This window comes from Tigriopus californicus, chromosome 5 (assembly GCF_007210705.1).
Source record: "Tigriopus californicus strain San Diego chromosome 5, Tcal_SD_v2.1, whole genome shotgun sequence".
Lineage (NCBI taxonomy): Eukaryota > Metazoa > Arthropoda > Copepoda > Harpacticoida > Harpacticidae > Tigriopus > Tigriopus californicus.
The window spans coordinates 5079656-5107642 of record NC_081444.1 but is presented as its reverse complement, the minus strand read 5'-3'; the positions used below and the strand labels follow the sequence as shown (position 1 = coordinate 5107642).

Sequence of the window (27987 nt, the reverse complement as noted above, 5' to 3'; positions counted from 1 at the left end):
TGATATAAGAAATAATGTTTATTAGTTATTAGGTTTTTCAAGAAGATTCCTCAATCAAAATTGAGTTATTGCTTCGTCATAATTGCATTTCCTTACACAGTCATTCTTTGCATGAAAGGTGAGATGGCTAAAATACCAATCAAAAGGCACGTAAATACACTTATGAATAAGTTCACTTTGAGCTGGCTATTAACACGACATGTCAACTAACAAAAATAGCAAATGCACTTGTACATTCATCAACATCATTCAAATCACAGCTGTTCAAATTCTGAGCCTGATGCGTGTTTCACAAGAATCTTAGTCGTTTAGTAGCGTTTTAAGCTAAAATCGATCCTATGGGTGTGATGTAGAGGTCTAGTGTGATGTGATCAGTGGAAAAGTTGCGCAGCAGACAAAACAGTGTCCACATCATTTGCACCAGCCAAAGGCAAGGCCATATTCATACACAAGGCTTTATCTCGTCGGTCACCCCAGCCACCATTGCCTTTGGACGTCTTGGGTTTTTTCCTCAAGGTCGACTTCGTCACAACTAGATTCATGGGGTAGAGGTACTTGGACGCGGCCTTAAGAATATCTTGGACCTTGCTGACCACCTTGGAGGTTTGGCAGTCCTTTTTCTTATGGTGAACACCACTGAAACATAAGGGCATTGACATGAAAGAATGACTAGAAAGGCAGTTAATATGAGAAGAAATAGAAGTTGTCGTGTTAAAGCGTAACTGCAGAACAAGCACCTATTCTGGTATGACCTCTAGCTTCGATGAGTAGAAAAATTGCATTTTGGCATTGAGAGGATATGTAAAAGGTTAGCAAAAGGTTTTCCTGAAAGCTCATGTAATCTCTTTAAAAGTGAAAAGTCAACCCTATCAGGGTTCAGCGGCCTTACGTCACAAATGTAAGCTAAATGCAAACCAAGCCTTTCATTGGTTGAAAGTGCGGGCAAGCAAAGTCAAAGGAGGAAGCAATCGAAGCAATTCCTGTCAAAGTGAAATGGCGAAAGAGATGGGAAATTCAAACTGAAAGGATATCGTCATTTTCAAGGTCAAAGTTTCAGATGTTCTACTCAATAATTTTGTACAAAATTTTTACTACGGTATGAAAATTTTGGTGGCAGATTCAGAATCAATTGCAAGTATAATCTCATTGGCATCATATTCTGGGCCAGAAAGAAAAATCGTTCAGACCAGTTCATAAATCTCAATCAAATGTCATCAAACCCCTTACGTACTCGTACTGTAAACTTGATGATTGCCCGGATGCAAAAAACTCCAAATTGCCCTATGCTGGATTTCACAAGATATTGTTGTTTCTGTCATGTAATGATCATTTATCAAACAAAAATGAGTTGCTAAGATTGATGGAAAAATAATCTTTCACCTAACATAACTTCGCCAAAAAAATGGACAAAAGAAAAATTAGTCACCCTTGGAAAATGATAAATTTTCGAATCTGCCGAGCCCCTAAAAGCATGCGAGGTAATCTTGGCATCTCTGATACATATCTGAATCTTTGACAGTGTTTCCAATTCATGGATATACACCCCAAATGTTACCCATTGTCATTACTGATGGGTTGAGTCAAGCCATTGTGAAGCCAGTGGAGCAAAGCACTGGATTACAAAGTGCCAATATCTGACATGCGCCACATAGTAGCTCTGTTATTGTTACATTAAATTGAAAATAATCTTGGAATATTTTTTGACACAAATTAATTTTCCAAAACATCGTTTGATTTAACAAAATCTGCCTCTGCAGTCAAACGACAAATGATTTAATAAAAATATTCAAGTATGTATATTTCATGATTATGTTTTTCATGCGGGCCGCAATTATGCGACGCAAATGACGTGACTTTTTTATCAAGAAATTTTTATCTTGAAATGAAGAAAAATAGTTGATCTCGTGAAGTAAACATGATTGTTAATAATTTCATATTAATTTCGATTTTGCTTTTCTATTAAGAATCATTAATGTAACTCTTGAACGTTTGGTAAAAGGTAAGTGGCACTTGTGCCAGATGACACCACTCAGTGGCCCAAACCTTTACTTCAGTTGTGGAACCTAGTTTCAAAAGCTTGGATGGACCCATGGATAGTTGCCATGCAAAGGCCTTCTCCTGGCACTTTACATTAAACGGGTTTGAGCGAAACTGGACTGAATTTCGGGTGGATAAACCAAATATTCCTCGACCATCCAAAACAGAGCTACCAGAGGCTAAAATTGTAGTTTTCATCAAAGTGTTGGAAACCCTCGATGAAAACGGAAAGAACAAGTCTCACTTTAAGTTAACATACAGACATACCGGGGTTTATTCGAAGGTTGGTTTTAATCAGGGATTGAACCGTTTCAGAAAAAAGTAACGCGTTACCGTTACCATTACTTTTTAGAATATGTAACGCGTCACCGTTACCCGTTACTTTTGCAGAAAAGAGAGCCTAAAACTTCAAAAACTGTTAATGCATTTTTTAACGTTTAGTAAATATGGGGTGAAATTAATGAATTTGGTGATTTTTTTATTTGATCCCATGAGTGGCAAGTAACCCATCGTATTTGAAACGGAGTTTAAAAAACAATCTGTTTGGAAACCTTTACGTAATTTTCTTTCCCTTGTGTATAAAATAAATAAGTAAAGGTAACGGGATGGCTAAAGAGCCCCGTTCCGTTACCCTACTTTTTCAGAAAATTAACGCGTTACAAGTAACGCCCTTGCTTGTAACGGCGTTACTCAAGCCCTGATTATAAGCAATCTAAAATTGGACACGCTGATTAAGGTAAAGACTTTTTAGCAAGTAATTTTTGAAGCTTATGTCTTAATATAAATTCCGATTGCCCTATTTTCTGCGCGTTCATTGGGGACGCATCCACTCACCATTCGCCGATATGGAAGACCCTTGGGGCTTTTAATAGCAACACTTGCATTCGTTCTGGCAAACAACTGGAGCTCACGTGTTGAAGAGACCAATCCCAATTGTAGTCGTCAAACGAGCAGAATTCTGCACGACAATGGTGAAGCTTTCGCCAGATCTCCCGATCAAAGGCCATGCCCATGTTGTGTTTGGCGCTAATCCATTGGGTTAGGTCCGCCTTAAAATATCAGAACGATGTGTCAGTCCAAAGATTTCTTGTTGCGGTGACGAATAACAATTAGAAAAATTGATAACAAAAAAAATGGAATCAAATATTTTCACTCGCTAAACAACGACGCTTCATTCATCTATGAGTAAAAAGTAGTGATTATTCATGGGAAGAATGCTATCTACATTTAGTATGTTCATGCATGTTCCTGGAAGATGCTTAGAATCAAAGCGAATGTTTGTTGAACTGAATGCTTATAACATAAAAGGACAGGGCCTAAATTCTGCGGGCATGGATGGTCTGAAGCAAATTATGATGTATTTGAGATGCTGAATCTAGTCTACAGGGTTAGCTAAGGTATCTAATGTTCGTAGTTACACTTTGCCGTCTGCTTGAGTAAACTGGGCCTCCTGGAAATGGCTGGAAATCCTGGAAAGTTTAAAAGTTTAAATTGAACGCCTCGTTTAAAATATGCTACATTAGAGCGAATGTTTAGAAACCTCTCGCATATGTACAAGCATCTGAATAACGCATCAAAATCTGGAATATCTCAAACTTAGTATTTGACAACCAAAATACCCTACTATCAAATCCCCACTTATGAAATGTACAAAACCCTTATACCCATTGTACCAACAAGCGCAAATATACCTTGGAGAACACATCTAGAACCGAGGACAGAAATGCCGCCGGGTTCCACAACAAACGACGAAGGCCGTTGAAGGCCACCATTTCGGGATATTCTCCCTTCATCGAGGGTGGATTTTGAACATGAGTTTTATTTTCATTGTGAGCCCAGACATGAACTCGGGTCGAGTTATTGGAGAGGAAGTTCCTGGAGGAGAACACAGGGGACATGGCGGACAAGGACCGAGACGCTGATCGTTTGAGTCTTCGTCGCATGGGAACCGGTCGGTGACCGGGTAAGCCCATGAACCCCACGGTGTTCGGCATCTAGCGGGACAATAAACACAATGAAATCCCCCCACAAGAAAGGACAGGATTAGGACGACATTTTCGGCCCCGTTAATTGTGCTGGCAATTGCCCCAGAAAAATCAAGTGCGAAACACATTACCCGGACAAAAGCGAACAAGTAACGCTGTCCCCCCCTTAAAAGAGCGAAAGCAACAACTACTTACAGTCTTATGATTTCGTTGATAATTAATATGTTTCAAGTAGGATCCGAGGCAAATGATATCACAGTTGGGTTGGTTTGACTGACATTCGGCATGAGCCAAGTTAAGCACATGGAGAAAGTCCTCAGCAACATGGTGATCTTCCTCCAAAAAGAGTACCAAACCTTTGGACGGGCATGAAAGGAACAATGGAAAGAATTGAAAATAAAAATCAACGAGATGCAGAGGGATCTGGATATGTTACCTGTATGGTGTTTGGTGACCTCGAGCTGATCAAAGATTCGGTTGGCCTTCCACCACCAATGGTGTTTGGTTTGTGTGAACTTGGCCTCTCGATAATGTCCGTAGAGATCCGGCCAATGTGCATTCTTGCATTTCTTTGCTTTAGCCCTAAAACCAATCAATCAACAAGGGGTGAGAGTGAATGAATGACCCATTGTTCTTCACAAACGAAAGCTTGCCCTTACGATTCTTTGGTGGCATCTCTAGGGCAATCGTCCGGCGACTCGCCAGGAAATTCATTCGGATGGGTTTGAATTGAGTATGGATAGAATATCTGAATGTATTTGGCAAAGTCTATCGATGAGATTAATGAGTTAATGGCTGGATCCCAGAAGTCGTGACTGAAGACCAAGAGGGATTTCTCGATGTCCCGAGCTTGTGAAAGACTCACGATCAATTGCCGAAGATATTGAAGGCGATTATGAACTTGAATGGCTATTACTATGGTACCATTACTAATTGGGCCAAACAACTCTTCGTTTCGGACGAATTGCTGTTGGTTCAGTACCTTGATCTGTTCCAAGACCTCTGGGATTTTTATCTTGGCGTCTTTCGTCCCATTGCCCACTTCTTTTGGAGGAAGGCCATGGACCCGATTGCCGGCCAAACTGTTGTTGGCTGGAATCTCCAAATGGTCAATCCTATCTTCCTCAATTAAGGAGGCGTCTAAAACGGCCTTGGGATTAGACTTGATTGGCCTTCTTGTACTCAGATGATCACGTTGAAGGGGAGAAGGGAACTTGTAGGATCCGAGATCTTGGAATGTCTGATCGGTCACGTGTTTGGGAGGTTCGATTCGAGCCCCAGGAACGGCGTTGTCATTGGTTGGTGAATTATGAACCAACACACTGGATATTTGAAGGCTGAGGAAGAGCCCAAAAACGACAAAACAGATAATCTTCAAGCATCTTTGAGTACGTCGCCTCATGGCCGCAGAGTATGAATTCCAAAGCTCCAATTGCAGGAAGTTTGAATCAGCAATGGCTATCCACCTCCGACCTTGGTTTTCTGGAAGCAAGATTGAAACGGTTGAGTAGAAGTTGTCAACTATCTTCTCTACAATTACGGGACGCCCTTATATGATTTATATGATATAGTACCTTTAATGACAATAACCCATGTAACGTTAAGAAAAGACGGCAAACGTTGTTTAATAATTCACATGGTCTGGAAACGTAGGGGATCAAGAATAGACTAGATTTTCATAAATCCTCTTAGTCACATAAACTAACTAATGGCATACGCATAAGCGAGCACTAAATCACAAAAATAACCATCTGAAACTGATTTGAGACCTATTTTTTGTGCAATAGCAAGATATACACTTAGAATCAAAGTTATTTGTACCTTTTCGAGCACTCGAACTATATTTTGCGATTGTATTGAAATCTGGCATTATCGAACGCGGATGACATAGAGTAAATGAATTTGTACTTAATGTTTGATATCACAGAAAGTTCAACAGATAATTTTCAATAATACGTCAAACTTATCCGCATTTGATTGCATTTTGAAGAGGTCCAACTATTTCATTACCTGAATTTAATAATTGATGGCATGACATTTCAAATAATCACAGCCTCCCAACGGTTTTGGCTAATTTTAACAAGTCCGAAAAAACAATTTAGGCTAACTCGTCCATTCATTGCAATATTTTCAAACTCTTCGTGGCTTGAAGGCTTTTTCTTCATCAATTACAGGTTGTCAATTAGATTGAGGTCAGGATTTTGGCTGGGCCAATCCATGGGCTTAGTATCATTCTTCGAATCATCCCTTAACTAGGGTTGCCACTTCCATTGGCTTCAAAGAACCCCAAAAGCATAATACTGCCATCACCAGGGCTTGAAGTAACGCGTTACTTTTTTAGTAACGCTACTGGTAACGATAATGGATCGGGTATTACAGCTTTCCCTTCACCGCTACTTTCTTCTCTACTTAACGAGCGATTCTTTTTTAAATTCCCTCTCTAAGACAATGACTTACTTGCCACTGATGGGAACAAATAAATAATCGCGGGAGTCATTTGTTTCACGTCATATTTACAAAACGCTAAAAAAAATCGCTTAAGCGTTTTTTCGCAGTTTTGGCTCCTTTTCTTTCTGCAAAAGTAATGGGTGAGGGTAACGCGGATCTTTTTCTAAAAAGTGTTGGTAACGGTAACGCATTACTTTTTTCAAAAGTAACAATAACGGTAACGTGTTACTTTTTTTCGGTAATGGTTTAAGCCCTGGCCACCACTATTTATACTTGTGAATGAGGATGTTATTTTTTGCTTTATAGGCCTCCCATTCCTCTTAAAGTAAGGAGCATGTATTTGAAAGTATAAAATACTGTTTAATGATGTTTTAACAAATTTGTCTAGTTTTTGCTGGGGTATGAATAATTTTGACTCTAAGTGTACCAACCTATATGTCTAATGCACACATGTATTGGAATCAAAAGAAATTTATTCAAACGCAGGGAGTTGATGGTGCATAGCCTTCTTACAAAAAGAACACAATAGATTTGAAAGCAGAACCAATGTAGATGTAAAATACTGCAGATTTATCCCTCTAATCCCCCGTGACTAACGTGTTTGATGTCATTATAGTCTTGTCAGTATAATACGTCTCAAAAAATGTTCCCGTCATACCACTCTGTTACAGTCTGAATGTAACAAGTAGTGCTTGGACGAGTCCGGACTCGAGTTCGAGTGCACTCGAGTCTTTTACTCGATTTCTGAGAAATTGGCCGGACTCGAATCCGGACTCGTCAAGAAAAAAAATATTCACTTTTTCTTAGAATCTCGCAAGACGAGTCTTTTTACTTGAGATGACCATAGTCAAAGACACGAGTACGGACTCGGCGACTTCAGTGAAAGGACAAAAAATCGAAGAACTCATCTGACTTCTGCCGGGCTCGCTCCAGCACTAGTGAAAAATGCCCATGCACATTAAATTGAAAAAAAACCAAAAAAATGAAGAATGTAGACTTCATCGTTCGAACTAGCCTGGATTCTCGACGGCTTGAAGGTGCTCTCAAAACGCACATTAAGCCTTTACGGTCACTAGAATTGAACCGTGAATCTTAGGTTGGGACAAAGCTCATAGATACTTTTGAAGACGTTCAGTACCAGATACTTTTCGTCCCTTCTCTGAACACTGTACAGTCCCAACTTTTTTAGTCTCTCCCAATATGAGAGCTCTCTCATTCCTGTGATGTTCCTAGTGAAATATCTTTGGAATTGTTCGACCTTTTGCAAACCTGCTGAACTCATTGGAGCCCAAATGGGTGAAGCATATTCAAGATGTGGTTAAACAATCGACTTGTACAGAATTAGCATCGTTATAGTATCTCTGGACTTAAATGTCCGATATATCCAAAGACACATTTGAAAAGCTTTACCCACCTTCAACTGGATATGCTCATCAAACTTTCAATTATTTTGGAGGACTACACCTAAATCTTTCATAGATGAGACCTGCTCAATATCTTTACCTCCATTATCTATGAGTGGAGTAATCAAAGGTCATTGAGCGGAATTTCATTCCGTTCAGGGCCATATTACTTTCAGTGACCCAAGAGTAAATTCTTTCTAGGTCCTTTGCCAGGCAAGTGGAATCTTAGCCATTCCCACCAGAAACTAACTTTGTATCGTCAGCATGAGAAGTGAGACTGGCAGTAATACTAAGCTTTTGAAGCGGAGCAACGAATATCATAAAAAGGAGGGAACCAAAGATGGAGCCCTGGGGAACACCTGACTTGACATCATGTATGTCTCTAAGGGATCCCTCAACCTTAACAATTTGATTTCTATCATGTATGAAGCTTCTTATCCAATTGAGAACCTTGCCTTGGATCCCAATGTCATGAAATCTATTCAACAAAAGGCCATGATCCACTTCATCAAAGGCCTTGGCAAAATCAAGATAGCCAACATCAACTGACTTGTGCCTTTCCGATCCCTCAATGACCTGCTCTATATGTTCAATCAGTTGGGTTACTGTGCTAAATTGCGCTCGGAACCCGTGCTGACTGAGAGGAAGGACCTCATTGACTTCAAGAAATTGAACAAGTTTGGCGCTCATGATCTTCTGAAACACCTTCGTAAGATTCAAAGTGAGAGAAATCGGCCTATAGCTACTGGGGAGCGACTTTTCTCCCCCTTTGAAGATTGGAACGACAAGAGCTAACTTTAATGAAGAGGGAAACTTGCCCTGATCCATGATGCACCACATCAAGGACGAGAAAACAGGAGCAAGAATCAGTCAGCATCTCAGCAGAAACTGAGATGTCAAACCATCAGGGCCAGGCGAGCTCGAGATGGCCTCCAAAACATCTTGATTTGTGACTTCAAGATCTTTCAATAGCTCAATTTGACTATCCTCGCCAATCTCAACAGACTCATTATTAGCATTATGAGCTGTTGCTCCCAAAGTCTGTGGTTTTGAAAACACACGAGAGAACTGATCTCCAAGCATGTTTACCATAGTCTCTACATTGCTAATGGCTTCCCCATCAACCTCAAAAGGCCAAACAGAGTGTTTCATTATTCTCTAAGAGTTCTCATAAGAGAAAAGAGCCTTCGGATTCGACCTGGCCTCCTGAACCACCTTAGTCTCAGTTTGTAACTGGTCATATTCGATGGAGGCCTTAATCTTACCCTGAATTACGTCCAACTTTTTTGGAGACGAGCAATAATTGCTTGATTCGCATTGCTCTTCAACCTTTTTGCTAATTTGCAACTCTTTTTGAACAAAGTCTATCTATATTTTGGAATTTTTGTCCGTGTTCCATCTTTCGGTACGGATTCAGAGATTGCTAGACTGGAGCAAACTGCCTAAAAAACTAACACTAATTTATCATTGGCTGCATCAATGAAAGATTCCAGTTTCAGAGTCAAAACCAGGTCTTGTTATTCTAACCTTCTTGCAATTTGGGGCCAGTGTTTGTCTTTCGAACTTGTACTTAACCAAACCGCCCTTTTTGGCCGGTGTTTGAATTCAGAGCACGCCGGCTTTTGGGTAATGGTCGACCCAATCTCAAGAACATGACGATCTGACAGATTGTTAGGTGTCTGTCACATGAACATATGTGATCAGATCAGGGTCATTAGAAAATACCAAGTCAAGAACGTTATTTGCTCTGGTGGCTACCCCAACAAGGTTTTCTCCAAAGGTGAATTTCGAACTCACGCCCTCTGGGGAACCATGTCTTCCCTCTACCGAGTATATCAGACCACTCAGCTACCATGCTTCTCATCATGATTGAAATTCCTTATCCAATCCAAAACCTTGCCTTAGATCCCAATGTCTCCTAAGATAGCCTGAAGATCAAATAAATCTTTGACGCTATTGTATGAGAACAACCATTTTTGTCGGAATCATCTTAAAATCAAAGGTAATGCAACCCCCACGGTTACGTCACCCAGGGTAAGGATCAGGATCAATTGCAACTTTCATACTCAATATTATTTTGACAAATGATAATTGTAATGAAAAATGTGACTATTTCGTTCAGAGCCTGACGTCGAAGGAAGTGAGCCCGAGGACTTGAAGGTGACTAGATCCCTCAATTTAGTTTGGACACCAAATGTAGAATATTGTCAGAGTGCATAATAAAGTTGCCCGTACCAATGGCAGGGAATCTCATTAGATGTAAAGAAAAGAGTGTCTCTAAATAGCTATCAAGATTATCATGGTGGTATTTTATTGTCGCATTATTTCTAGAGGGGGTGGCTTTCAATCGTGAAATTTTGAGCAATTGACTTTATTCCTTGACGTAAGTCAATTATAGAATTTGATCAGTGTCGATTAACAAATGTTCGTTTGGCTGTTTCACAAACTTGCTAGATTGTTTCCATGCACATCATTTCAGACTTGATTTTTCCTCGTTTGAGGCCAGAGTAATATTCAAACATCCTTTGAGACTAAGACACGTTTTTGTTATTTTTCGAAGTTATAATCGTGCTTTTACCATATATTGCAAAATAAAGACTTTAACCATCAAGCATAAGCATTTACTGACCATAACATGCTTCTAAATTCAAAAATATCATTTCCTGGTTGAAACTCACTCCAGGCCAATTAGGCATTGTCGACAAGACTGATTAGAGAGGCGCGGAATTGGACTTATTGTCTATCAAGAACCGAAAAGTAGCGCCCTCTAGGAACTGAACTTTGTGCGTCTACTAAAAGAGAGATGTAGCTTTTGATTGCAGTGCTTCCAGATGAATGGTTAAGAAAAAAGCCATTTAATTGTCAAACAGCGCAAGAAAAAGCCTAGGCTGACTCGACTGCCCGTTTTTCTGGAACATCTTAGGGCACTCTTTTACTTATTCCTTTTGTCTTTTGGGACTTGTAGCTTGCGCTTGCTGTTTTTGTTTGAGTGTACCCGAAACTCCAGGAATACAGTTTTGCCCGGAGTATTCTGTTTTTTAGAGCCAGCCATTGTGCTGTGGGAACTCTGCGAGTGCCAGAGAAAGTAATATGCAATGGAACAATTCAAGTCAAGTTGAGAGAACTACGGTTTCTTTAAAAGTAGCTTGTTTAAGATTTCAAATTTGGCCTCTTTTTGAACAACTTTGGCATTCAATTCTGTTCAGTGTCATGAAGGGATAATTAAGCTAACCTATGCTTTTACTTGTTTAAGCATTAGACCTTTTCCATTGATACATTTGCCATATTAATGCACTTCCTTGTGGATTTATGTACTGATTCAGACATTAGGGTCCACAAGGGTGGGTAGCCTGGAGAAAAAGGGAGAGCAGACTTCCCCACGGCGCTCTTTTTTGGCTTCCTTCCTCTTTGAACTCCTTGCCTACTTGCCTCTTTGGATTTAACCGATTTAACCTGCCACTTTCTACAACTATGAGCTTGACTCTTAGATGGCGGGACTAGTGCTCTGTATTAGAAGAGTATAACAGTGAGGTTAGGCCACCTTTGCGGTTGAATTTTGAACTATCAACTCCGTTCCAAAAAAATGAGTTTAGATGTGATCCAAACCAAACACATTTTTGTAAATTTTTGTGTCTCAAGGATGAGTTCTGAGGCTTAAGTTACTCTTCAAGCATCATTAACGGTAATGGCGGCAAAACCGGATTCAAATTATGTACTTTTCAACAGAAAATGTAGAAAGTAACTTGTAAAGTGAAGTTTAAAACGTTCAAAGTACGTTTTAGGGTACGTGAGGAGTATTCAAAGTCATACATAACTCGTATAGGCACAGATTTTTGAAGGTTCAATATTCAACCGCCATGGTGTGCTGAAATTTCGCATATTTCAAGTACAGGGCACTAGGCTGGACTATGGCTCTCTAGAAGAAAAGCACGAGCATGAAAAGCCACCTCTTACTGGAGCAGCCTAAAACAGCCAAGCAACTGTTGACAAAAAGTCGTTGGTAGGAAGTAAGCCCGCATAGTCCCCTAAAACTGCTGCATGTTTATTTGTTGCAAACGACAGGTTCTTGTATCTTGACAGCTGCGCTCGTCAGAGATCGTTTTTCATGCTCGAACTCTTCTACTACAGAGCCCTAGGCGGGACAAAAGCACATAAGAAAGGCGCCATTGCGGCCATATTATCGTGATCTCTGTTCACCTTAAAGACGCAAATTACAATGCAATAATGTCTTCACTTTTTCAACAGAAGGCCCCATTTCAATGATATTCAAGGTCAAAGATTGAGCGTCCTTCTTTGAAGTCAAGCTCTAGGTACGTCAGTGCTGAAGTGATGGGTTTCAAACCAGAAATTCAGCTATTTAGCTTGGAGAACCTCTAGTAGGGCTCCCAAGTCAAAAAAAGGGTGCAGAACTGATGACCTAAGATCACGAAGGAGTTTACAGCATTCCTGGTTCTGAGACCTAGAAAGACAGGGTCACGTTTTGCCACTCATCCAAGCAGTTTTGATAATGCTACTCCCCCCTCTTTTGCTTGTAATGGAACCCCTAACCGAGGTCCTTCAAGCTTAAAAGCTGGCATTCCGGTTGGAAACACATCTTTACTGGAGAGAAAAGCTCTCTGAAACCTCACTGGAGGACGTTTCAGTTTTGAGTTACCTCCTAATTGAGTGCTTGAAGGTGAAGATGGAATGGCACAAGTCACGGATTATTTGGCGGTCAGAGGTCGATTGGGAGGAGAGAACCTAGAAGCTAACTGATGGGCTCAAATAAATTATCACGGGAGGTTGTGACTAGGGCTACCAATTTGCATTTTCAGTTGAATGTAGCATCACTAGTGGAAAATTGGAAACCCGTTGGTTAGGCGCAAAAAGTAACCTTGATTTTTCTTCGATTAAACCATGGTTGTCTTTTGGGTCAAACCTAACCTTTTAAGTTATGTTGGAAACGTCTGGTGCTTTGACTTGTCCAGCTTTCTAGAAATCCTGATATTGAAAAGTTATTTGATCCCATCACAACTAGAAACCCAGGATGACCCAATGATCAGCTCGCAAAACCCCCAGCTTAGGTAGTGTATGAACATCAGGTTTAGGTTGAGCTACATGAACAACAAAAGCCTGGACATTAAACAGACTGCAATTGGAGCAAAAACGTAGGTAATTTGGAAATTGTGTTCCTACAGTTCCCAAATCTAAGAGTCTTCCCCTAATTCTAGCCAAGCTGAAGAAACCATTGGCAAATTGCTTAAAGTTATGAATGCCTTTGTGAAGCTTTCCATCATTATCAGTTCAAGTGGTCTTGGAGAGTAGGCTACAATAGTACAAGAGAAAAGGTGATTGAGGCATGGCTGGGTACCTGTGAAAGACGTTTTATTCTACACATAACTTCAGTTCTATGCCATGCAGCATTTTGCTTTGTTGGGACATCTCTCTAGCTCACCCTAGTGTCAAGCATTAAAATTTGATCTCGACGTATGCCATTCGTTTAGCACTCTCTCAGCGGAAATCCATCTGATACAAAACCTCGCTAAAATACGTTTGAGCTACGTTCGAGCTTTCCCCTCCAGTACTGACGTACTCCATGGCTAGGTGCATCGTTGCTTTGTTGGACAAAATGGGCAGTACAACAAAACGCGGATATTTCTAACCATATCCATTTATGTACGCTTTAATATCAATTATTCTTTACACTAAACGACGTGGAATCAACCAACGTGATCACTTTGTTCAAGATCCAATGGACCAATTTGGGGCAACTTTTTCGCAACCTCTCACGTTGGTTGCGCCGTTGGAGGCATATACGGGAGAGTTTTGCATGTGTAATGGATCATAGATTTCTATGAAATATGTCTGAATAGTCTAGAAATTTATGAATGGATGAATCTCAATAGAGATTATAGGTCAACGGTTGCGCATTATTTAAAAGAAAAAGAATGGCAACAGAGAAGATGAAGCCTACAAGAAAAGATCAAGCTTATTTGATATTGAATAGCATAACTTTGTCATTTTTCTACTAATTTCCGCCACATTTTTGAACGAATATTTGCAATCAATTGGCAACATTTTTTTATTCCCAGGTGTGAAAACACCATACAAAGACCTTTACATTTTAGCTAAGCCATAATGTCTATTTTTCAAGTGTTTTTGGAAACTAAGTTCGAATTGGCTCAAAGACAATTTGAACTATTACTATCATAAGGAAATTAAAAGACCTACTTTGTATAAGGTGCAATGCCCCAGGGGTGGACATTGTTAACCAAGAAGTTAATAGCTGCCTAAAGAACATGAAACTAAAACAAAAAGGAAGTTTGAAAATTCAAGGTTAGACTATTGAAATTTGCTTTCATCACCTTTACAATGCAACAATCCAATATGACAATAAGGTCACAATAAGATTGGACTCGGATATTGAGCTTTCGTGGTTAACCATAATAGGCCAACATTGATGTGGAAACTTTCATGATTGAAATGTATCCACTCTTTCCACCTTATTGCTTGCCATTAAAAGTATGTCAATCAAAATTAATACAGAAGCATTTTAATAAAACATTCTGTTGGCTCGTGTTGTTATACTGCGACAAACCAAAAGCAATTTGCGAAGCAAAACAAATCGTCTGTCAATTAAAAAAAAACTCTTAGACCTTACTATGAGCGGAAATGTAAATTTCAGTTCCAAGTGGTTTATAAGTCTATTGGCCCAAATAAGAAATAAAAAAATGTACCAAAAAAATGCAAAGACCCTTTTATGAGCCGAATGGTTCATTTTAGTTTCAAGTGGTTTACAAGTCTAATGGCCCAAATAACAAATAAAGACATGTTCGAAAAAACGCAAGGACCCTAAAATGAGCAAAATTGTTTATTTCAGCTTCAAGTGTTTTACAAGTCTATTGGCCCAAATGAAAAATGAAGACATGTACAAAAAACGTGTGGACCCTAAACTGAACGAAAATGTGTATTTCAGTTTCAAGTGGTTTACTAGCTTACTGGCCCATATTCGGACATTTAGGCAAGCGCTGATACCAGCAAACAAGCTTGACTGCCAATGTCAGTGATGCAAAATTGACGTTTCAAACTAGCTTTAACGAAGTTGACCTTCCTCATAAAGCAATGTGAAAGAAGGGTTAGCTTCTCAAAAACGCGTTTGAAGCCCCAAGCTTGCATCACTGACACTGGTACCAGCAAGCAAACGAACCTGCCAGAGCTTGACTAAACGTCCCCATAAAGAATAAAGACATCTGTGACAAAAACGCGAAGACTTTTAAATAAGTGAAAATATCAATTTCAGTTTCTACTGGTTTAGTAGTCTATTGGCCCAAATAAGAAATAAAGACATCTATGAGAACAACAACAGCTTAAAGGAAAAGTTAAGGTTGAAGGGCCGCTTTATGACATAAATAAAATCAAGTTAGGTGTCCAAGATGACTCCATTTAAGAAACTCTTCTTTTCATAATATTCATTGCTCCGCTTCAAAAGCTTTCTATTGCTGCCAGTTTCTCTCCTTATGCTGACGAAATGAAGTTTGTTCCTGTTAGGCATGGCCAAGATTCCAGTAACCTTGCAAAGGAGGTAAAGATATTGATTCATGGAGCATTTAGGAGTAGTCCTCCAAAATAATGGAAAGTTCGATGAGCATATCCAGTTGAAAGTGGGCAAACCTTTTCAAGCATGTGGTTGGATATATCGGACGTTTAAGTCCACCGATGATATGGTATGATATGATATGGATGATAACTCTGTTCAAGTCGATTATCCAGCCACATCTTGAATATGCCTCACCCACTTCGGCTCCAATGAGTTCAACAGGATTGCAAAAGGTCGAACCAGTCTTTTACCAGGAACATTGATGGAATGAGAGGGCTCTCATATTGGGAGAGACTACAGACGTTGGGATTGTACAGCATTCAAAGAAGGTTCTAAAGGGATGCTGCATATCTAATACTGTAGGTGTCCAAAAGCATGTATGAGCTGCAGTGACCGTGGGGTCTGATTGTCCCTTCAGAAAGCACCTTTAATCCCTCGATAATCCGGTTAGAACAATGAAGTCCACCTCCAGGGTTTTGCTAAAGGCGTTACTTGAAACGCGCGACCTTTTGAGCAAATCTTCTTGCAAAGCGTTACATTTCTTGAAAAGTAACGCATAAGTAAAGGAATGGTTTCTAGCCTTCCCTTTGCCGTTACAGTATACATTTTCTTTTCCAGGGAAAAAATATGGAAAAAATAAAAATGGTTTCCTTCTCGATATTCTAAGTCCCGTATCAAAAGCAGTGACTTACTTGCTGCTTTGTTGTATCTCTTTGACTGAAGCACTGATCGCAACTCAGCGGGGAGAACTTATTAAAAACTTAAACGTTAGAAAGCCCGTCTCAAAAAAAAACCACGCCAACAGTTCCACTGTCCTTAACCTTGCCAATTCCGTCTTTCCACCGGCGAAATCCAATGCACGTTGTAGCACGGCCTGCAATTGCGGAATCCTTGTCTTATTTTTACTTCTTTCAAACCATGAATCGAAAGTTGAAATGACTACTTGTCAATACGTTTGGTGAAAGAGAGAAAAAAAAACAATGAAAACTAAAGAACCCTCAAATACTCGAATCCTTGTACCTTAGTCCTCATGTACCCTCGTATCCTCGTATATTCGTCATTTGTTTCTCTTCATAGTTACAAAAAATTAAAAGAAAAGCATCGTCGGTTTAGAGAGTTTCCCTTTCCTAAGACACAATAATACAATGCTCAATACTGGTCGATGTCTAGCCCTGTTGTCCAATCTGAAGGCAGGACCAAATATAAAGGGAGGAGAAGGTAAAGAAATTGCAACGACATTGGCAAAACAGCCATTGAATTGAAATTAAAATGCTTATTTGTTGTTCCGAAAACCTCACCCTATCAAAAAGCAAGCTCGTTTTGCTTATCAAAACCGAAAAATTACTTTACCACTGTCCGTTCTTGGATCCATAAATGAATAATGATGTCAACCTTGGACATCCGGGAAGTTCGTCTCTCCTCTACATATCTAGTTTATGCTCAAAGCAGCCTTTGTTACGGCCATGATAAAGGCTAAAATCATCCCCAAAACACACACACACACACACACACACAGCACCACTTCAATTCGGATGTCCTCTCCAATAACACTAGTCATTCAATGCCCTCCTATCAAAGCCGTCTCACAAGCGATAGGGTCATAAATTTGGATCAAATTTCTCATGCATGCAATGAACTTTTCCCTCTTGTGCAATATTCAGCAGTACGCCATTAAAAACTTACGTGGAATCAATGATTGGGCTTCAATCGTCGAGTTAGGGCATTAGTCAGAGAGGAATGTGCCCGACACAAAGCCAAACAGGATTTGTTAGCTTTAGCCCCTCAATTAAACATTTCAGGGATGTGATCGTCGTCAAACTTATGTTTCTGTTGCTCATGATGTGCCTTCCACGTATAGCTTGTAAACCTCAAATGTGCCCGTCACGTTGAGGAACGTCGTGAAATTGGAGCGCTGTCGAATCACCTTATCGCACCATAAACTGGTTTATGTTGAATCCACCTGAGGGAGACTTTGTTAAATTAATGATGTTCTGCATGAATAATCATGCAGTCACTGAGCGACTTCTATGCGATGACAACTCGAGAGAAGGCAACTTAAACTCTTATCTCTCACTGTCGTTTTAATAGCTAGGGATGCCATCCGGCTCACAATTGGAGGAATCCCAAGTCTCACTCTCATTGAAAGGCCATGGTTTAAAAATGAGCCTTTTCAATGATTGGAAAACATCCTCCACTGGACTTGTTCCCTGCCTGTCCCACTGGGAAAGGAAAGTGAGCCAATAATGCCTCTATAGTAGTAGTCAGTACTAAACACTGTGCTGTCCGTACTACGGTCTATGTATGCTCTGTGGTGTCAGTCTGTGCCTCTTTCTTTCCCAGCTTCCGAATTGTGTTCCAGGCTCAGAAAGGCGAACCTCACCCATCATTCTCTTCCGCGATGGGAAAGACAAGTCAGGCTGGGTCCTCGAATGACGGTGGATATCGACTTGAACCCCGGTGGGATGTGTACTCCATGCTCTCTCAATGGGCCTGGGTGGAAGGCCATACGAATTGTCAATTCGAATTCACGCTCCTCGCTTGACTTTTTTTCGTGCATAGAAGCCTCTCAGGGCTGGACTATTACATCAGTTTCATGCTCATGAAGGGAGTACGGATAAATATGTGATAAAGTGGGAAATAGTGGAAGTTTCAATTTGGCGCTTAAACCGAGCCGCCCATTCAGCCTGAGCCCTACTCGGCAGTATGACGGCCTTGTCCATCTAGGGTGATGATTTATTTTGGATTAGATTGCTTCTAGTGACTCATATCTAGTCTTCCATGGATATCTGACACAAGCGACTAGCCAGTTGGCAGATAATCATTCTCAAAGGAAAGCTACATTTCTTTTACAGCCGTAAGCAGGTAGCCTTAAACCATGCTCCTGGTACCTTTGTCAGATGAAAGTCAGTCCTTATCGCAGAAAAACACCTTCAAAGCATGCCCATATCCATGCATCATTTCCATATGCAAAGCATATCTGTCATTCGTACGAAACGTCAGTCCCAAATGGAGATGTACGAGCAATGCACTCAGGCTTTTCCAAGTATCTTCGTTCGGCTTTCATTGGTCACCCTGAGTGTTTGGGCTGTTGGTTTGTTTGTTTGATTGGTTGTTTTTGAGAGTAGATCGATCTAGATCGATCGATCCATTGAGATCCGATTGAGCTTGAGACCGTTGAGACCGTTGAGGACCCAGACAGAGGTCAAGGATTGGATCCGATTTGATCTCCATGGAAGGCCTGGTCATGACTGAAGGCGTGGCGGACAAGATGAATGGGGTGGATAACCACCAGAACGCTCTAGATCGCGAGAAAACGTGTCCATTCCTGCTCCGAGTATTTTGTTCCACCTCTAGGCACGCCCCCATTCAAGACTACAACAGAGGTGAGATTGACCCAGTAACATATGTATCTAAAATATTGAAGGCGGGATTCTCCATGGAATGCATGGATGGATTGGATTGAATCAATTGGTGGGTGGAAAAACCTGCACGCTTTCAAATCTAAATTGGAGTATTCTAACCAAACCTAAGCTGAATATGCTAGATTTCGTAGATTAATTATTTACTTCTTCCAATCAAGCCTATGTTAATACGTATTGGAATGTAGTTTTAATGAAAGAGCCTTGTTATTGAAAGAGAAACAGGGAATTTGCCTCATTGGATTTATTTTGGCACATCCTTTTAAATACAACAAGTTTTGCTCTCGCGTGATTTTGGACCCATTGTGGGGGGTTCAAGCGTGTTACGTTAATAACTAGGTATCGCCCAAATGCCTGCAAGTAAAGCTTTATCGTGACTGAAAGTAAAAATTTAAAGAATAGCTCAGGAAAGGAACAGCCACACTAATATCATGGCTGGTTTATTTCATTGCTGTGTTACGTTGGTGAGCGGTGCCACATTTTTCAAAATTTGATGGAACCTGATCCATTCTACCACTGAAAATAGATCCTTCACTTCCAAAGCCACCGTTGTCTGATGGCTGTTTGTCTTAATCTGGTTCATCTGACGGAATGCAGTGCAATTAAACTGAAATGTTCTGGAATGCAACCAAAAGAAAAAAGATAGATTTTGATAATGAAGTGAAAGTGAAAGACCCAAACGTCCCTCTGCCCATGACTAATAACAGACGCTACTGCTTTTTTGTTAAAATTCGTAATTGATGCCCTATTACGGCATGCAAACGCGGAATGTCATTATTGTTGTCATTTATCTCATTGCATTTTTCCACATGATAATGTTCATCTGCATTAAAAATATCAGTCACCTCTATTTCGAATTTCTTGTCGTAAGATCCATTATTTTCAGGAAAGACCTCGTTTACTCAAAATGTGAAGGGTTTTAGACAAGGTCTCTAATAGGCTATTAGTACACCTAACCCCATCTATCCGAGTTCGATCAACGCTGACGACATCCTTTCAATATTTGCTGGAATAACATGGCTATTATCTCTTTTCCCTTTCAGGTAAAGGCACAGTCTATTGTTGATCTCGGGGTGAAAACGAAAAAAAGCACCTGCGAATGCCGATTGAATGCTGGGTATTCACGAAAAAGAGGTAAATATAGATCAATGAATGTTAATCTTCTTCTTGAACCATTGCTAACTCCGCTCTACTTCTCGTTTCCAGATGTGTTTGTAAATCCGCACGAATGGCGTGGCTTTTCGGCTCAGTTGGCCTAGTTTGATAGTAGAAAAACAGAACAGATGGACGTAGTTGATCAGCCTCTCTGGGATGCTTTGTGAGCGTCCCTGTCTCTGTCTCAGTCTCTCTCTCTCTCTGTGTCCTAGAATTACCCGAGTTTTTCTGCCATTCTTGGTTTGACTCACAGGTTTCCATGATTGGGCTAAGTATGTTTGTATTCACTGAGTTGTTTGCTCATACATTTCAGGACACGTGCCGGCAAACGAGTTGCAGATCTACACGTGGAAAGATGCGTCCTTAAAAGAACTGACCAGTTTGGTCAGAGAGGTAAGTTGTAAATCTTTCCATGAGCCTGACATGATTGATGCGCTACATTCAGTAGAGTTGAAAACTCAAAACACCTGTTACACAAGGAGAATAACATATTATGAAAATGTCATGTAAGGTTAGGCTTTTTGGGTTTGATCAAGAGCATCTTAACAAGTGGACAGACAAACAAGAACGATACCTCCTACATGGGTGGTAATTATTGATTACCCAAATTGTACCATTTGAGTCCATAAAACTCGAATATTTCAAAACTCCGTGCAAATGAGATGTCGAAAGTACTTGAGCCGGGCTTATTTTCGCAATGTTTGTGAATAAAATCGTCAATCAGTGTCTTTAAATAGTTGCTGTAAACGGATGACTGATGACTGATGACTGATTTTGATTGAATATACAGAGTTAGAAAGTCGCAGAATACTATGATCCTCTTTATCGACGACCCCCTCGGTTCAAAATGTCTCAAGCTTGTGATTTGAAGTTTATATCTGGCAGATTTGGCTTTTGTTAATGAATCGATAAATGATAAATGTGGAAAATATTTTTAGGTTCTATAGAATAGTTTTTGATGTTCAGTTCACTTTCCTTGGTTTTGGCAATTCTGAGCTGGAATACAACATTTGAAACAGCACTGAGGTTCCTCTGATTGAAGACCATCAAGACAACTTAAATTTAAAAAGTATTTTCTTGTTTTCGTCTTTCAATTAGTTCCAAGAAATGTTTTTGTTACGGTAGATGAGATAAAGGCTTAACGAACCTGTTGGTTTAAATCATGAACTGGTGTAATTGGGGACTAAAATTATTGATGAAGACATGAGAAAGATGTCTTGAATCGTCAAACCGTGTGGCACATATTATCTTACACACTTTTTAAAATGATTTTTTTTCTGATGAAAAGTAAGTTATGTACTGAAAGCCAAGTCTAGAGGTTTTGTGGGATCTGTAGCTTTCTTTTGCGCCTAATTGAGTAAAATTCTTTAAAACAATGAGAAATAGTCTTTGCGCGCATTGCCAAGTACTTTGAAATTGCCAGGAAGACCGTCTACAAGATAAAAAAGTTGAACAATGAGTCTGGAGAGTAAAAAAAGGTCAAAGAATTCAGGAAGGCCTCGCTCGATCTGTCGGAACCAAGTACAACATTTTTATATTGTAGACGGTCTTCCTTGCAATTCCAAAGTACTTCGCAATGAAAGTTAGCTGGTCACCAGCAACAATAAAAAGAACTGTTTCACGGAGCTCGGACATCTTTGAATATAATTTTTATTGTTTTGAAGAATTTTACCCAATTAGGCGCAAAAGAAAGCTACAGATCTCACAAAATCTCTAGACTTGGCTTTAAGCCCATAAAATTACTTTTAATCAGAAAACAAAATCATTTTAAAATGTGTGTAAGATAATATGCGCCACACGGTAAGAGCTGAACATGTCGATGAGGTACTCTTTTGTCCATGCCAAAATTTGAGTTTTTTTTTGTTGCTTGAAAATTATAGCCGACAAACTGACAAAAACCATAATCACTGATCAGCCATCAGCCACCTTATCGTCCAGCTCTAAACAGCGTCGATTTTTAACTGTATTGAACAAGCTGCAGCATAGACAGTCGATTATATTGCTTTTTGGAGCAAATATATTCCTCGAGCCTTTTCTGAACTGCTCCTTTCGCCAGGCAAGAGACTGCCTGATCTGTTTGTTTTTGAGTGAGATGGCAGCTCTCTCGCTCGGCCTGCCATCAGATGATGGGTATTCCAATGATGAAATGCTGATCAAATGTTCCCTGATCAAAGCCATCATTAATTGTTATCTCACCCTCGGGAAAGGTCACGGTTTCGACCGTTGAATTTGGCGATATTAGTTATTCATATACTGTGATTCAAACTCGCTTAGCTAGGCCGGGATCGAACCCAGGGTAGCATAATGGAAATTAAAAAAGTACTCTACCATCACATTTTATGACCTCGTCGAGCCAAAGTACGGTTTCAAAAAGAAAACCATATGTGCCAACCATAAGACTTAGCTGGTTTTGATATCACTAAATTTTGCCGTGTTGTGCCTCCATCTGTTGGCGATTTTATTGAAAGTAGTTATTGGTTAATTGATATTACCCTTATCAGTTATTTTTGTTACGAAGTGTTGTCAATTTGCTAATTCTTATAGGACTTCATCTTGATTTTCGATGACCTGGCACGGACGGGAGAAAAGCAAACTTGTCAAGACGAAATCATGAAAAAATCGAAGCTTTCCAAAACAAAGTTATAATCGGTTTTATAGTTCGAATTTATGAAAATGAAGCTCTTTTTGCAATCAGAAAACAAAAAACCCAAGTTTTTTTTGGTAAAGTATTCGTCTGCAGTTGGCTATAATGCCTTTTGTGCAAATTTCTATTTTCACCATTCGAGTGCAGTACATCATCTTAAGGCCCCCAATAGTCTACATAGTCAAAGTGATCCCCAATTTTAAAATTATCAGGATATGTAACCACGTTCTCTATACACATTGTTCGACCATTGAAACACGTTTTCCGGTTACCTATCATCCATTTTACAAGCCAACACAATTAGCCTTTAAATGTCAAAGTGCTTCAATTGAAGTATCAATTAATTTCTGACATAGCTGTTTTGTATCTTCATGAGAGTACACTCTTTTTTTTCCTCTCAATCTAGGTGAACCCGGAGGCTCGTCGTAAAGGCACTTTTTTCGACTTCGCCCTAGTATTTCCCAATCCAGCTCGAAATTCACCCCAACATTACAAAACGCGCGATATCGGCACCACCGTTTCCGGTCAAAAAGGTCCCGACGATTCAAAGACCTTACAAGCCTTACGATTCGTGATTGGCGACTACCTAGACATCGCTATTACGCCCCCTACCGGTGGAGGAGGTAGGCGGGACTTTGGGGGAGGGGGTGGCGGTTTTGGTGGGGGTGCTTTTGGACGACGCGGAGGAGATCGTTTTGAGCGTAATAACGAGCGATTTGGACGTAATAACGATCGCAGATTTCGTCCTTATTAAGAACATAAATGTCCAATGACATCAAATAAACACCAATTACGAGAATTCCCGACGTGCCTTCATTTCATTCAGTCATGGTAATCAAGAATAACTTGGTTCCGCCTTGCCTCAATCTCACGAGATGTGGCAGTCATCTATTTCGTGAAGCCTATTTCCGTCTCTGAAATGAAGCCTAAGGCTAGAAATAGAAGGGACTGCTTTTCACCTTCGTGGGATATTCTCGGAAAGGCCAAGACCATACGTTTCTAAAGGCCAGCTCAAGAGCTGTACTTTGAGGCATGTCGTTAATGGTTTGAAGGTGAGACATCTAAAAATAAACGGAGAAGCAATTTTGGAACGAATAAAGACGATTTTAAATCCAGCTTAACAGGACTCACGCACATAAGCTTCACTTGGTTCTAAATGCTTGGAAAGTGCCAAAACGAATATCATTTTTTTCGTAGGGAGCTTTAAAGATTGATAAATCAGGGTTTCGCTTTTCGTTATCAACAGTTTGCTAGATTACTCGAACCCCCTTTTGATAACGGGGTCCTTCAAAAAATGTGATGGCCATTTGTGTACGCAAACAAAGGCCAAGTAAGTAATCTGATTCGCATCAGGGACCACTGTCAAGTTTTGCCCTACAAACCGATTTTAGAATCGAATTGTCGATAAACAAGGGACTAAAATGGAAAACCTAACCCGTAGTTTTCGATGACATCTTCCTTTCATGAGTTGATGCCCACCTGTGGTCATTCCCAACAGTCAGGAAATAATTGATGATGTCGGCAATGATATGAGTGGGAATATCTTTGATTGAACTTTACTGGCAAAAAAATTGGCCCCTTTGTATTTTGTATAAGGCATTGTAATATTTGTTTTTAATTATTTTCGGTCTTAAAGTGTATTGAAGAAACGTAACCTGTTTCCACGGAACGTGGAAGGGCATAAAACCGATTTCCCGTTTCGCTCATTCCAATCTCTTTTTTCAGTGATGACCAAATGGTGGAAGACTTTAATTTCACACAAGTCCGTGTGTTCTAAGTTAAGCAATTTTCTAGTCATTTTATTTCGATTCTTGTATCTTGTCAGTAGTTATGTATCTATTATTTATACCATCTTTATAATCTTAATACACCCTGACACAGAAATTCGTTCCCTTTGTTTTTTTGATAATATTTACAAACACAATTGATCTACAAAGAATTCCTTTTATTTAGACACGGAGACGGATGTCTCTTCAATGGTTTTGGTTATTGTTCTTGGTATGTTCCCCAACAAGTTTTGGAGTTTTTCTGCTTTCAAATTTGCGACGTCTTTTTGAGCTTTCTCTGAAGGTGCTCATTTGTAGAGGAAGCCAGGGCATTGAAAAAATATTTCATCGATTTTAACCATACACCATCGGAAATATTTTGTTTGAGGGCGCTCCCAGGCTATTCCCCCTTCCTCTCAAATGATAATAAAAACATTATCAAGCCATCAAAAGTCAGTCAATGTCACTCGACGTGGAGCGGCTGGAAATTTTTGAAGAAACTGAAACATTGATAACGAACGGAAATTGGGTATCGATGGAAATTAAATAGAAATAATACCTTAATGAACGATTTCAACATAGTCAGAATAGGAGACGCTTCTTGCATAGGAATAGTTCCAGACCCCCATACAAGTTGTCAAATTCACATTGGATGAGTCACTATAATTACCATTTCAACAACAATGTAAATAGCGACCCGAACGAATTGATGTGTCAGGGTGTATATTCAGTTTGCCACACCCAACCAAGAAAGATGCCGTGGGACTCCAGGAGAAAGCAAATAAACATTTCAGTGGTTCACATATACTGTGGGGTTACAGCTCGTGTAAGCCAATGTAGTAAATCATTCTTGTTTCAGACTGCTTGAGCTCCTTTATCTCACGCTCATGTTTACTTACTTGCAATCCTAAGAATTTTCTTTAAATTATATATGTGTACGTTTTTAAGCCATATCGCAGACATATTGACATAAGTTTCGTAAATATATGAGTATGTAGTAAAGTATGCTTGATTTTCAACAAACAAATTTGAATCTGTCGTTGTCTAATGGGTGAAAGCGGTTTTTTAATTAAGGAAAAAGTATTGCATGTGAATCGTCTGGCTGACACTTTAAAAGAGTTATGATGATTTGGCTGCCTTTGATTGGCTCAAAATGCTCCGACCATTTTTCATTGGTCAAGTGTTGTTTTGGATTCATTTGACGCCCGAATGAAAACGAAGTTTGAATGATTGATACTAAATAAGGCATTTCTAGCAAATTTATTGTCATTGGACAATTTACAATTCATTATATGATTTACAACATTGCGATAAGCAACATTGTTGGAGACTGCATTCATCACTTCTTAAGGACTGCCTCTCTTTACTTGGGTTCAATAATCTTTTTGTGGGACGGTTAACGCTCCGTTGAAGTTCCGTTCATACCACCCTTGAAGATTGAATATACAATGTACTTGTTGTGTGAAATGCAAATCATGCAAAATCACACATCATTTTATTGAGGAGACGTGGTGTAAAAGTAAGTGCAGCTTCCTAACGTGAGAGAAGTTCCAGGTTCGATTCTCACTATCCGGGGTCTCCCGACCCTAACACACAAAAGTGATAAGTTTTCGTTATAAGCCGATAACTTGACGGCGAAATGGATTAGTAGCACAATAATGGCAAAAAATACTACAAGGTACTTGAAAGACTTTCCACGGCAGCAATGACTATAAAGTTTAATTGTGTTTTTTTTACATGCAACCTATTGTGTTATATGTTCCCCTAGAAAGAGTATATCAAATAACATATAAGAAATTTAAAAAAACCCTTTTACTGCTATGGGGAATGCACTTTTCAACAATTAAAGACGAAAAAGTTTGTTATTCCACCTAGATTTTTATTTAGATTTTATGTGATCCACCATCAAATTAAAGTTGATGGATCTGGTCAGCCTTTGAATATAGTGTCAATCAGAAGAATAAACAAAAAAATCCAAGTTTGACTTAAAGGATGCTACTGAATCAACACCTAGGAGCCCGAAAAACAAAAGAAGTGGACTTCATTGTTCTCACTAGCCTGGATTCTCGAAGGCTTGAAGGTGCTCTCAAGACCCACGTAAAACCTGTGCGGTCACTACAATCGACCCTAAAACGAGGGTTGGGACAAAGCTCATGGATACTTTTGAAGACGTTCAGTACTAGATACCTTTCGTACCTTCTCTGAACACTGTACAATCCCAACCGTTCTAACCTCTCCCAATATGAGAGTTCTCTCAATCCTGTGATGTTCGTAGTGAAACATCTTTGGACTTGTTCAACCTTTTGCAAATCTGCTGAACTCATTGGAGCCCAAATAGGCGAGGCATATTCCAGATACGGCTGAACAATCGGTGGATATCCTTCTCAAGCTTTCCATTAAATTTCCACTAAATCCTTGATTGATGAAACTTGCTCAATATTTTTGCCTCCATTACTTGTGAGTGGATTACGGTCTCTTTTGGTCCATCAGTGGAAATTACAGCCGCCAATGTCGCCTGAAACTCCCAAATGCTCAATTCATGGTCAATGATTCGTATATGAAAAGTTGATAACTAAGTGATAAGTTTCCGCATCTAAGAGCCCAATTTTTGTTGAAACCTGGAACAAGAAGGCCTTTTCAAATTTTTAATGGTGTTAACGTCAAATGAAATGCCACTTTGCCGAGCAATGAATGGAAAAGATTCCTCTACAAACCACAAATGATGAGTTGGATATCTAAGAAAGAAAGAAGGAGTATGTTCGACACAAAATCAGAAGTTTACATTTCCACGCTTCCTGGTTCCAATGCGTATTGGTGCTAAAAATAATATTGCAAAATGTCGTATTTGGGAAATTCCATGTTTGCCAAAATTGTAAGTAGAAGCAGTTGCAATTTTCATAATCCCACGGAAAGCGGGATTTTCCTCAATTTTAGAAGAAAATATTTCCAAAATCTGCCAAACAGGTAACCAAACTTGTTGAGCGGAGAGAGATTGACTGCAGTTAAGTAATTGGGTTAGTGGTTGAAATATTATCAATTGAGCCCGGGGCTTCCATTATATCCGAGAATTTGGGTCGTACTAGAGTCAGAGGAAAGTCAATTTGCCTAAATAGGCAAAGCTTTTGTAACGAGCATTAGCTTTTTTCCCCTGAGCAAGATACGATTTTGTTGGCATTCTGTTTCACAGCCTCTAAATCATGAAGAAAATGTTGCACATATCAGCCCAAAAACCACACGAAGGAGATTCCATAAAAGTCCAATCATAGAATAAAAAAACAAAGGAAACCAACAAGCCAACCTCAACCTAGCTTGGAACCCACTTTGAACACAGTCAGATGTTTCATGTTTCAAGTTCATTAAGAGAATTGCTTCATAAATCCTAACGATATGAGAGCAAAGAGCTGTTCAATGTTGTCACAATTTCGAGGTCTTCTGATTTGAGAGTCCTATCAACCTTTTCAGTAATTTGGGATCATTTTACTAGTGTTCAATGTTCTCTGGAATCTGACCAATCTGACTTTATTAGGTCAGGACAAGAAGAAGAAAGGTGAAAA

At 39.7% G+C, this 27987-nt stretch overlaps 2 protein-coding genes across 7 annotated transcripts; one reads left to right on the top strand and one right to left on the bottom strand.

The window, feature by feature from the left end:
• Positions 1-3: 3 nt before the first annotated feature.
• On the bottom strand, positions 4-17957 carry LOC131880614 (alpha-1,6-mannosyl-glycoprotein 2-beta-N-acetylglucosaminyltransferase-like). Of its 6 annotated transcripts, XM_059227285.1 has the most exons (10): positions 17830-17957; positions 17133-17409; positions 16142-16323; positions 4682-5504; positions 4459-4604; positions 4218-4378; positions 3729-4031; positions 3456-3506; positions 2872-3086; positions 4-636 (listed from the first exon to the last, which is right to left on the bottom strand). In XM_059227285.1, exons 4-10 carry the CDS (start codon positions 5422-5424, stop codon positions 372-374), a joined length of 1884 nt encoding a protein of 627 aa, XP_059083268.1. In that variant the 5' UTR covers positions 5425-5504; positions 16142-16323; positions 17133-17409; positions 17830-17957; the 3' UTR covers positions 4-371. The 6 variants fall into 6 exon arrangements, with proteins under 6 accessions (XP_059083268.1, XP_059083266.1, XP_059083267.1 ...); XM_059227283.1 differs by lacking the exon at positions 17830-17957 and having other exon boundaries at positions 17133-17692; XM_059227284.1 differs by lacking the exons at positions 16142-16323; positions 17830-17957 and having other exon boundaries at positions 17133-17692.
• A 533-nt stretch (positions 17958-18490) lies between these two features.
• On the top strand, positions 18491-23465 carry LOC131880616 (histone deacetylase complex subunit SAP18-like). The gene is made up of 3 exons (XM_059227290.1): positions 18491-18832; positions 20337-20416; positions 23074-23465. Exons 1-3 carry the CDS (start codon positions 18679-18681, stop codon positions 23419-23421), a joined length of 582 nt encoding a protein of 193 aa, XP_059083273.1. The 5' UTR covers positions 18491-18678; the 3' UTR covers positions 23422-23465.
• The last annotated feature ends 4522 nt before the right edge of the window (positions 23466-27987 follow it).

What these genes read in the sequence shown, in the direction of transcription:
- LOC131880614 (XM_059227285.1), bottom strand. Translation starts at nt 5,424, where the DNA reads ATGAGGCGACGTACTCAAAGATGCTTGAAGATTATCTGTTTTGTCGTT. An exon ending in AGAGATGCCACCAAAGAATC is followed by an intron (nt 4,605 to 4,681) that starts GTAAGGGCAAGC and finishes GATTGGTTTTAG; the next exon opens with GGCTAAAGCAAAGAAATGCA. An exon ending in ATCAACGAAATCATAAGACT is followed by an intron (nt 4,032 to 4,217) that starts GTAAGTAGTTGT and finishes TTGTCCCGCTAG; the next exon opens with ATGCCGAACACCGTGGGGTT.
- LOC131880616 (XM_059227290.1), top strand. Translation starts at nt 18,679, where the DNA reads ATGGAAGGCCTGGTCATGACTGAAGGCGTGGCGGACAAGATGAATGGG. An exon ending in CATTCAAGACTACAACAGAG is followed by an intron (nt 18,833 to 20,336) that starts GTGAGATTGACC and finishes CATACATTTCAG; the next exon opens with GACACGTGCCGGCAAACGAG. An exon ending in TGACCAGTTTGGTCAGAGAG is followed by an intron (nt 20,417 to 23,073) that starts GTAAGTTGTAAA and finishes CTCTCAATCTAG; the next exon opens with GTGAACCCGGAGGCTCGTCG.